Raw genomic sequence first — 12,137 nt, 5'->3', positions numbered from 1 at the left:
GAAAAGTAAATCTATACATACACATATTCCCCTAGCTACATCCACTGATTACACTGAGAAAGCCTGGAAACAGTGAGATTCCAAAAGCAATGAGCATACCTAGCATCCAGATCTTGGTTTCTAAATACCATTCACCAATAAAAAGACCAAGGGATCCTTGGAAAAATAGATGATAACAGAGCTAGAGCAGGGAAGGTAGAAGAAAATGCAGGAAACATCTTTTTGTGCCAGAACTTAAAGAAGTGCTCAAATGATGGGGAAAAAAGCAAACTGGGGACAATTTGAGGATTAAAGTAAATAATAATAAATTATTAAAACCCACATGAATAAAATAGGAAATCATGAGTCCATACAAATATAAACTTTAAAATGAGTAAGTTAAAATTTTTGAGTAACAGCGTGGCACCCAGACTCCAGGTTGGCTCCCAACGATCCTGAACTCCTAGTATTCACACCCTTGTGCAGTCTTCCCTGCCATACTGTACCAGGGGTAATCTGTGAGGCCAACAGAACATGGCAGAAGTGATGGTACGCCTGTCGATTCTGAGATTAGGTTATAAAAGATACTACAGGCTTTCACTTGGATGCTCTATCTCTCTTAGATCACTCTGAGGGAACCCAGCTGCTATGTCTTAAGCACACTCAGGCAGCTCTGAGTCGGAGAAACCCACGTGGGGAGGAAATGAGTCTGTAAGTCCAGCAACCCACAAGGAACTGAGATCCGCCAACAACCACGGAGTGAGCTTGGAAGGAGATCCTCTAGTCTTCAGAGTACTGCAACCCTTGGCAACAGCTTGGCTGCAACCTCAAAAAAGACCCTGAGGGCTTCCCTGGTGGCACAGTGGTTGGGAGTCCGCCTGCCGGTGCAGGGGACGCGGGTTCGTGCCCCAGTCTGGGAGGATCCCGCATGCCGTGGAGCTGTTGGGCCCGTGGGCCATGGCCGCTGGGCCTGTGCGTCCGGAGCCTGTGCTCCGCGACAGAAGAGGCCACACAGTGAGAGGCCCGCGTGTACCGCAAAAAAAAAAAAAAAAAAAAAAAAAAAAAAAGACCCTGAGCCAGAACCACCCAGCGTTTAGCCATTCTTGGATTCCCAATCTTCAGAATCTATGTGATAATAAATGTTTATTGTTTTAAGCAGCTAAGTTTTAGGGTATTTCCTTATGCAGCAATAGATAAAGAGTAAAAACAGAAGAAGTACATATATTCAAAGCAACTCCATACAAATTATTTACTCATTACAAAAGGAAAAAGAGTAACTTTACAGTATGAAACCTGGTAGATATCACCTTAATCAAGTGATGGAAGTGAAAATTCTCAGTAATGGGTCAAACTGAAACTGTATACCACCTGACAGGATGGAATGAAAAGAATCCAACCAAAATCATGTACCACTTGATAGGATGTAGAGACAGACACAGCATTGCTTCTGTGACATTCCTGCCAAAGAGGCATGACCTAAATCTAATCACAAGGAAATATCAGAAAAACACAAACTGAGAGACATTCTGCAAAATAACTGGACTCTAATCTTTAAAAGTGTCAAGGTCATAAAGCAACTACACTTTAATTTAAAAAAAGTGTTGAGGTCATGAAGCAAAGGAAAGACTAAGGAATTAAAGAAAACTAGAGATAGATAACTAAATGCAACAAGTAACTACAGACTGGATTCTTTCCTATAAAGGACATTATTGGAACAACTGGCAAAACTTAAATGGAGTCTGACGATTAGATAGCAGTAGTATCTCAATGGAAATTTCCTAATTTTGATGGTTATACTGCGATTATGTAGCAGAATGTCCATTTTGTAAGAAATACACATTAAAGTATTTGGGGTTGATGAGTCATCATGTTGGCACCTTACTCTGAAATGGTTAAAGAAAAAGATGTTCTAGGTATTGTATTTGCAACTTCCCTGGTAGGTTTGAGATTGTTTCAAAATTTTAGAAAGATAAAAACAAAATCAGAAAAGCCCAACTGTAATTACAGCAGTCACTTTATTAGAATTTGGGGATTAGATGGTATACAGCATTGAATGGTCCCTAAAACGGTATGTGGCACATCTTAATTACTTGGACCTATAAATGTTACCTTATTTGGAAAAAGGGTCTTTGTAAACATAATTAAATTAAGGATCTTGAGATAAGATCATCTTGGATTACATGGGTGGGCCCTAAGTGTAAGATCAAGTGTCCTTATAAGAGATAAAAGAGAAGACCACACACAGAGAAGGTAGTGTGAAGATGAAGGCAGAGACTGAAGTGATGCGGCCACAAACCAAGGAATGCTTACAGTCACCAGAAGCTGGAAGAGGCAAGGAAGGATCCTCCCACAGAGCTTCCAGAGGGAGTGTGGCCCTGAAGGTATGCTCATTTTGGACATTTGGCCTCCAAAACTGTGAGAGAATAGATTTCTGTTGTTTTAAGCCACTCAGTTTTTTGTAATTTATTACAGCAGCCCTATGAAACTAATACAGATGGTATAAATGAGGACATTTAATCTAAAGAAAATCACTCACTCCCATTAGCATACTATTATTTTAAGAAACCTATTTCTAAACTGTTATCACTGCAGCTTCTGTAAAATTCAGCTTTGATTTCAAATGTTTTATCTGCTATACGCCCTTAAGAAGTTGGCAAAGGAGTGCTATCACTTATATAGGCACTGATGTTCTACAGGTGGTGCGGGGACATGCTCAAAGGACAGCAGCAGATACTTCTATTACAAGATTATGTTAAGAGAACTGTTTTCACGTCTAGGCTTACAAAAGTATCACATTTATTGAAAACGTATTAAGATAACAATAGTTAGAACTTTGTTGAAGAAAAAATTTGGAAGTCAGTCCCTTTTTTCATTTAGAAATATTAGAAAACATCACCTTACAACATCAGGGTATATTTTTTTCCCTTTTCTTTCTTGGTTGGGGTACCAATGAAGGTGAAATGCTAAACAGACACTTAACACTGACACCTAAGATTTCAAGATTCTACCAATTTCATGGGTCATCATTACTGGGCAGTTAAGCCAGTGGTAATTAATATTAAAAACTATCTTTTGGGTTTCCCTGGTGGCACAGTGGTTAAGAATCCGCTTGCCAATGCAGGGGACACAGGTTCGAGCCCTGGTCCAGGAAGATCCCACATGCCGCGGAGCAATTAAGCCCGCGTGCCACAACTACTGAGCCTGTGCTCTAGAGCCCGCGAGCCACAACTACTGAGCCTGCGTGCCACAACTACTGAAGCCCATGCGCCTAGAGCCCGTGCTCCGCAACGAGAAGCCACCGCAATGGGAAGCCCGCACACCACAATGAAGAGTAGTCTCTGCTCACTGCAACTAGAGAAAGCCCGCGTGCAGCAATGAAGACCCAACGCAGCCAAAAATAAATAAATTAAATAAATAAGTTTAAAAAAAAAACAAAAAACAAAAAACTATCTTTTACATGGTCCATATTTTCTTTCTACTCATCCCCCACAGGCTTGCAGGGTATGTGACACTATCCTCATTCTATAGGCAAGGAAGCTGAGGCCAAAAAAAAATCAGTGAAGTAACTTGCCTAAGGCCACAGGGTTAGAACATGACTCAGTAGGCATGTTGCTCCAAAATCCTACTATTTTTTTCCACTATACCACTTGCTGTTGACTTTCATTAAATGTTGCTGGCAAAAACTGAATGCCTACTATACATCAGGTACTGGGAATATAATAAGTAAGACAGGGACTTTGCCCAGAAGAGCTCAGTCTAGAGGGGGTAATAATCAATCATGTCTACATACTAAGAAACAGTTCTACAGCAGAATCCTACTGCCTGCATTACTGGGGCATGTTTCACAGAGAAGCAGTCTGTTGGATCTCCAAGGATGAAGAAAGAATTCAGGAGGAGAGAGTGGGTTGAGAAGGCATAAGGAAAAGCACAAAGACTAAAGGAAAATAATTCTGAGAAAGATCAATTAGAACTGTTTCAATTACACTAATATTTCTCATGAGACACTAACATGTATTATAGGAATAAAAATGGCAATCTTTTTGTCCTAAATTTTATCTACTTTTAATATGTCTTTAAGAAATACTACATATTTCCACGAATTTAAAGCAATAATTTGCCTCAAGAAACTTGCACACCACAAAGCAAATTATATGTGTTCCGATGCATAAACAGCATTTAACCATGGGTATTACCTGACTTCAGTGAACTATCCTGTTTATTATCATAATTCAATATATATTTGAGAAGTTATTTAATCAAAGCTTATTGAATACTAAATATTTCTACATTCCCCATGGACTTATAGCTAGAATATGGAAGGGTTTTGTTTGTTTGTTTTGTTTTGTTTTGCGGTACGCGGGCCTCTCACTGTTGTGGCCTCTCCCGTTGCAGAGCACAGGCTCCAGACGCGCAGGCTCAGTGGCCACTGCTCACAGGCCCAGCTGCTCCGTGGCATGTGGGATCCTCCTGGACTGGGGCACAAACCCGTGTCCCCTGCATCGGCAGGCGGATTCTCAACCACCGCGCCACCAGGGAAGTCCCATGGAAGTTTTAAATGAAAAGCAGAGTCCTTTGATTCTTAAGCCCGAAAAACCAGATTATTTTAAAATAAACATGAGCAAAGCATATACTTTTTATTTTTTAATTAGGTGATCTGTCTGCCCATGAGACAATTAATAATGTTGGTAGTGGCCTAATTGCATGAATATTGCAAAACATGCAGTTTTAATTCTTTCTTTTGTTGTAGTGCACCTGCCTGAAAAAATTTTCACATTATACTATAATGAAAACAATACAGAGTAACACATCGTCTTTTTCTTTTGGCCATGCCACACGGCTTGTGGGATCTTAGTTCCCTAACCAGGGATCAAACCCAGGCCCTCAGCAGTAAAGCGTGGAGTCCTAACCACTGGACCGCCAGGGAATTCCCAAGAGTAACACATTTAGTGCAGCACCTGATGAGGATCTCTTTCATTTTCTTAAAATACTATTCTTTAGGTGTTTGTTACTTTATAGCAAAATGACAATGAATAATGTTTCATCTTAATATATTTTGTTTTTAAGTTAATTTACCTATTTTTGTGCTTGTATATTATATATTGATTATGTTAATTAGCTTACCTAATTGACAGCCATTTGTGCTGTCAATTTTAATCCAAGTGTGCATTATTTCATGAACTTTTGTTTGTATCCATAAATAATATTAGTTTGAAAAGTGTTCTAATAACGTTAGGAAATACTAACATTATTAGAACACTAGATATGAGAAAGGAGGAGAAAGTTTATCAAAAGTTAAGGGAAATGAGTAATAATGTGAGTATAATCACACTAAGTGTTACAAAACTGAGGTATCCATTGAATTTGGCAATTAAGTAGTCATCAGTGACCTTACTGAACAGTCCCAGAACAGTGAACAGACACTATTCTGTCAAGAATTTTGGCACTGAAATGCCAGAGATGGAAGGGATAAAGAGGAGGAAGGAAAGGAATCAGCTCTAGGGGAGAGGAGAGTTTAAAAGTTTTTTTTTTAGGATGAGGAAAGTCTTAGACAAGTTTGGATGCTTAGGAGAGTCAGAGAAGAGATTAGAACTAGGAGAGCAGGGACAATTACTAGAGAGCAAGGACCTGGCAAAAAGAATAGGATGAAAAAAAAGTTAGCTTGCAATGGGTAAAGTATAGATTCTTCAGAGACAAAAGGGAAGAAGAGCAATGACTAAGGTATACTTGGAGCAATGGCTGGCTCCATAGTCAAGATTGAATGCATTTGAATCCTGGCTTTTCCTATCATAGCCATATAATCACAGGCAAGTTTGTTTACTTCTCCAAATCTCCATTTTCTCTTCTAACCTGGGGAGAACAGAATTTTCATAGGGTTGTTCAGAAGATTCAGTCATTCTGATACAGAGTGAGTACTCTAAAGATGGTAGCTGTGGTGTTTGGTTTTTCTTTTTCTTTTTAAAGGCCTCAAAGGAAATTTGAAAGAATTCACACAAATTTCTATTTCCTCTACAGAATAGGTAATTGGGTCACCTACTGAGATTAAAACAGAATGTTTAAGGAGACGGGACAGTGATTCTTAGTCTTTTGGAGAGATTAAAAAACCCATTTGAAAAAAAAAAAAACCATTTGACTATGATGAAAGATATATGGAGGACAGAACATCAAAAATTTGCATAGTTTCTTATTTTTCTGCTTTTTGGAATTAAAACATTGAAACCCGCCCCCCTCCCCCAAAATCTACATAGTTTTAAGGGAATTCATAGACACCTCTCCAACAATAACAAGAGATGTTGAGGAAAAAATATTCTGGTTCCAGGGCATAGTTTAAATATCCAATTGTTCAAACAAAAGAAAAAGATTGCATCCTCTGGATTTACATACCTAACGACTACCTACGAGTATAGGGCCTGCCAGAAAAGACACAGGGCACAGTCAAAAAACCCAGGTTCTTTATCCAGCCCTACTAAGTCACATGGCCTTTTCAGACAGTAGCTCTGAGAGGTGATGCAGTGCTAAAATTTTCTGATTCTATTACTTGAAATTTCACTTGACTGTGCAGACAAAAGAACAAATGGTACTTTATTTCCTATGTCATAGTTTAACATGATTTTGAAGGTTAGTCTGGGAACCTAACCACCAAAATTTTATTTCTACAGAAAAAACAAGTGTGCTCCTTCATTTCTGGGATGAGGCTGCAGAGGTTGCTGGCAGCATCAGGCATGAGTCAGGTATTCCTATCCTGGGAACTGCCTAGGATATTTCAGCAGCCCTCTCTCTCTGGACTAAAATATCCAGAATTGGGCTTTGTCAAAACTTCCTCCTTGTCAGTCAGCAGTACAGTAATACACACTGGGAGACTTAAAAAAAAAACCCTAGATTTATTAAGTTAATGACGGCTGTTTAAATTACATTTAAATAGCAACCCAGAAGAGCCAAATAAAATTTCTCAATTCAATGAACCTTTGCGAAACAAAAAATCCTTTTCTAAAGGAAAAAATAAAAATCTTCCCTGAGATTTCAAGAAGCTTATCTTTTGGAGTAAGAAGGTATGTCTGGGGCTTCCCTGGTGGCGCAGTGGTTGAGAATCCGCCTGCCAATGCAGGGGACACGGGTTCGAGCCCTGGTCCGGGAAGATCCCACATGCCGTGGAGCAACTAAGCTCGTGCACCACAACTACTGAGCCTGTGCTCTAGAGCTCGCAAGCCACAACTACTGAGCCCGTGTACCACAACTATTGAAGCCCGCACGTCTAGAGCCCGTGCTCTGCAACGAGAGAAGCTACCACAATGAGAAGCCCACGCACCACAACGAAGAGTAGCCCCCACTCGCCGCAACTAGAGAAAAGCCTGTGCGCAGCAACGAAGACCCAACACAGCCAAATAAATAAATAAATAAAAAGGATGTCTGCTTTCCAAGATAAAACTAATTCAAACAGTCATCTTCTGTCAACCATTTATTATACTGAAGTTCCAAATACTCAAGACTATTTGCTAATTTGTTTCATCATTTTGACTGGAATTCACTGGATCCTTACCTCTGATAAGATTAATGCAATGTATGATATCACACTTCTAGTACAGTATTTTAAAATAATCTTAAAATTAGTACTGTTACAATGTTACAACTCCTTTCCCATATCCTTAAAAATCACCCTTTGGTAACTGGCAATCTTAGACATTTTGAAAGTATGTAGTCTACAGAAAGATGATTCATAACATGAAACAGGATCACAATGAAGTTAAGAGTTAAGATGTAAACTCCTACCATGGGATCAATGCATCTACTAAATTGGCTTTTCCTATGACTATAACCATATAAAACTTCACCAAAGAAGTTAATTAGAAGTTTACAAAAAACTACTGATACTTAATTGTACCCATTTACATAAAACAATACTTTGACACTTTTAAAAAGACAAAGTATGGTTTAAATGATTTAATCCTTACACTCCTGGTTACTTGCTGAACCTCAATCTTCGGTTATTTTTAATTCATATACTGAACTGGTGCCTACCAATCTACAAAAAAGTGTGGTGATGTCTTTTGGTTTTGTTGTTTTTAATTTGAATTGGCTGCCAAAAATCTGGATTTGTGGCTTCCCTTAAAAAAAAAATCTGGCAACTTTGGGCACAGATCCTGGCAATAGCAACATTTGGAGGGAGCTGAATAGCAGCTGCCCTCTTCTAATAGCACATGCAATTTCTAGCTCCCTCCAATTCTCTTTGCTCACTTTGGTCACCTGCCTAGCCATCAGAGTTTGAAATCTTTATTTTACTGGAAAATTGACTGACTGGGCTTTTCAGGGGCCTTAAGACCTTTAATCATAGAAATACAGTAAATCAAGTGATAGCCCTGGCATTAAAGCTATGTATTCCAAATGTTAACTATAACTAGCACGACACCATTAAAATGTACAAGGCACTATCATTGTTAAGAGCTTTTTAGCATCTTAACTTTGGTCTGTCTTCAATTCTTCAAAGAATCATGATATTCAGCCTTTTACCCTTCCTCAAAATAAAGAAATTAACCTTGTATTTCAATATTATGGCACGCTAAGAGCAACAAAAAGCTTCCTGCATCTGTATAACAAAGGTAAAGAAGAAAAACAGGAAGCAAGTAAAAAAAGGTCTCTGATCAGTCAGACCACACAGTTCACAGAACACATGAAGCCCTCTTCACTCAGAGCCTACTGGATCTTATTTTAGACATAATTTTAATAAGCTCAGTGATCTGGTTTCCCAGCCCACAACAGATGAGAGGCAGCCAACTGGAAAAGGGCTGGGGGTGGTGCTGCTAGAGGCAGACACTCAAAGCATCAAAATCAAAGCTGAAGACTGATAATGTCAGCAGAAAACCTCAAAACGTAGCAGGCTGGGGCCATTTGGTGTAGATACGAACAATCCCAAAGGGTCCCAATCCCTGCACAGAACTACAATGGATGTTCAAAATGAAACCTCTTTGGTAAACTCTGTTAAAGCATAGGTCAGTTGACCTTAAAGTATATATCAAAATAAAGTCCACCAAAAGCTTTTTCCAAAAAAGTCATGGCATTTAAAGGACTGTCAGATTCACAGAACACTATTTCCCTCTGTCAATGAAACACAAGATACTGAATTCCTAAAGATGCCACATGTCAAAAGTATTTGTTCTTAATAAAATTTTATTAGAACCCAGATGCAGTAGTTCATGATATCTGAAGTTGAGAGGTATTTAAGCAGAACTATTTTCTCAGAGAATAGCAACTGAGAAGGTTCAAGACCAAGATCAGTTATGTAAGCCAAGTATGTCTTTGGGGGATTCCATCGCAGATACATTACTAGGGCTGAGGGTGAGATAGGACTGGTCTTATCCAAGTCTGCATTCAATTTAAAATTGGTGTCATACAAAAAGTTAGGGGAAAAAAATCTCCATTTTGTTTTCACAATCTTATTGACTATGACTAGTATGTACATCAAAAATAAATTTTATTTTTCTAATCCCTGGCAGTCTCAGAAGTTGAGCCATACTTTGAGGATGGCTCTAGGTTATAAACCAGGTGAAAAAAGGTTAATACTGAGTTTTAAAAGTTCAAATTATCATTGTGTACACTTGATTTTCCTTATTAAAATTTTAATAAGGGCATCTTTTAGAGAAAATCTAGAGAACATGTAGTATTCAAAAGAAATCATATTATTGGAGGCAAGGATATTAGAAGATTAAAATGCATGTTTTGAGTGCTAGTTCCTTTTCTGAAAAAACCTCCATAACATACATATCAGAGTAGAGATTAAAGGCTACATTTCTTGATTTGTAAGTGATCGCACATTATACTCACTCTTCTTCAGGTTTTAAAAATAAGGCCACAATCTTCCACAAGTATAATCTTGAATTGATAACTTCTCAATTAGTCTTTAAAATCTCATAACTCCTTAAAGCCTTAAAAATGCATATGTATTATTTACTTGGAAGACCTGTCCTCAGTGTGCTCCTGCTCCTTAAATGGTTAAGAGATCTTTGCTTAAAGTTCAAGCTTCTTTTAACAAATAACCGGCTTCATTTTAGTAGATTTACTCTGTCTAAAGTCTGCCCTTTTTCATCTGATAGAAATCAAAGTCAAAAGAAGTTGGTGAGGATCTAACCTAATTTACAGTAACCATTGGGATTAATTCCACATTAAAGGTCTTTGATCAAGAATGAAACGAAGACAAGCTGCTGAGCTGAGGTGTTTAAACTGACCAAACCTGCATTTTCACTGAGTTTAAGGCAAGGTGAAAATTGGTTCTCTTCCCCTTGCATCTCTATCCCATCCTTTAGGATGGATAATCCCAGGATCTACTTCTTACTGGCTAGAGGTTTAATACAGCCTCTCCAAGTAGCCAAGTGAAACACCAAACAAAAATCACCAGTGCCGCTTCCCCACTTCTGAGAAGAAGAAGGAAAAAAAGATAGTGAGAGGTAATAGGAGGTTACAATATTACAGGGAAGGGAAAAAACCCTAAACTTTAAGCTAAACCCATACTCCAGAGCAATATTAGAAAAACCTCTGTAGAGGCAACTACAAATAAATAACCCTTCATCCTAAAGGGCAAAGAAATCCTTCCTAATGGAAAAAAGTAGCAAAATACCTCCTACATTAAAAGGATCTCCCTGAACATATCACCTAATTTAAGCGTTAAAATCCGTTTTGCGAAGAGAATGTAAAAAGAAACTTTATGAAATTCTCTCCAGTGGTTTTCAATTTTCAGGTTTCTACCTCTACCCTTGACAATTTAACAGGTTTTCTATTAAATCCATTCCTGCAAACTGAAGTGTCAGTTTCTGACTACATTTGGCAACCTCAAGGAATAAAACGCTTCTCCCTCTACTTCCCTCCTGCCTCATAAAAGTCATGTTTATTTCCTCCTGAACTTCCTACTCTTAACAGTTTCTAGAAGAGTTAAGTGGACCGAAGCGTGCGGCCACTAAGAGGCAAGTGAACTCCAGAAATATTTGTGGATCGGACAAAAAGGCTTCCTCAGTCTGCCTGAGATACGGGCCCCAAGCTCAAGCGGTTCTGTGGAGGAAGCCTAGGCAAGTGGGGGTAGGGGTTTTATGGGCAGAGATGGGGCATAGAGCCCTTTCGACCTCCGTCGATGGGGCCGCCCAACGCCCCAGTCCCAGCACCCCCTCCCGGCACGGCCGGACAATGGCCCTCTGGCACAGCAGTCCCAGGCCGGGGAGAGGCCCTGGGACTCCATACCACGCGGGGCCTAGAGAAGAGGCCGGGAAGGAACGCTGAGCCGGCGAACATACCTCCGGCCTAAGCGCGGGCAGCGCGCCCGGGCCTCCGTGGGCGCCATCACTGGGAGTGGGGTGTGAAGGCAGCCCGGCCGGGGCATCGCCGGCAGCCGGGTCCAAAGAAGCTGCGAGCCCGGCGGAGGCGACGGCGGGAAATGCAGGCCGCAGCCTGCTCAGCCGACCCACCCGGCAGCCCGACCCGCCAAAGCCGACCTTTGGCAGCTTACCTTGTGGATTCTCTTCAGAGCCATCGTGGGAGGCAGGTGGAGGCGGCCCCCGGGGCGGGAACAGGGGCAGGGGAGGGACGGGGAAGGGACGAGGGGGCGCGAGGCCGCCTCGGTGATCGCGGGTCGGCCGGAGAAGATGGGGAGTTCCGGAGCGCGGGTCCGGCGGGACGGACTTGGGGCCGTGGCCCACTCGGCTCCTGAGCCTGCCGCAGGGGTCACCGCATCACCCGGCGGCGGCCCCTTTATGCGCTGCCGCCCGAGCCGCCGCCGCCGCCACCGCGGTAGCTGCCTCTTCCTTCTAGGCTCAGCGCCGCCTCCTCAGCCGCCGCGGATCCCTCCGCCAGGGAGCAAGAGCCCAGGCCTCGGGCTCGGCCGGCGCCTCTGGGTCGGACGGTCGGAGGGACTGCTTGCTGCAGGTGGACCGAGGGACGCGCGGGCGGGCGGCGCCGCCGGGGTGGGGCAGGCGGAGCGCGGGGTGGGCCCAGGCCGAGGGGCAGGTCGGGAGAGCGGGGATTGGCGGGCCGGGGAGGGAGGGCTGGGCCGCGCCGGCGGCGGAGGGATACGGGCCGCCCCTGTGAGTACCTTACGCGCTGTCGCCGTCGCTGCCACGGCCGCCGAGACGATGACGCCGAGAAGCGCAAGGAGGAGATCTCGCGAGACCTGTGGTGCGGGTCGC

The 12,137-nt window shown here is 41.8% G+C and overlaps 1 protein-coding gene across 2 annotated transcripts in view; it reads right to left on the bottom strand.

Annotated features, from left to right (window-relative positions):
- UBE2D2 (ubiquitin conjugating enzyme E2 D2) overlaps positions 1 to 11,898 on the bottom strand; it is a 59,531-nt gene extending 47,633 nt beyond the window's left edge. For both annotated transcript variants that reach the window (XM_082652039.1, XM_082652038.1), the window contains exon 1: positions 11,462 to 11,898. In XM_082652039.1, coding sequence (XP_082508165.1) covers positions 11,462 to 11,485 — 24 coding nt within the window. In that variant the 5' untranslated portion in view covers positions 11,486 to 11,898. The remainder of the gene's footprint in view (positions 1 to 11,461) is intronic.
- Positions 11,899 to 12,137: the final 239 nt, after the last annotated feature.

The sequence above is a fragment of the Grampus griseus genome (assembly GCF_964374135.1).
Source record: "Grampus griseus genome assembly, chromosome: 3".
NCBI classification, from domain to species: domain Eukaryota; kingdom Metazoa; phylum Chordata; class Mammalia; order Artiodactyla; family Delphinidae; genus Grampus; species Grampus griseus.
The sequence above is the reverse complement of the archived record's forward strand: the minus strand, read 5'-3'. Positions and strand labels throughout refer to the sequence as shown.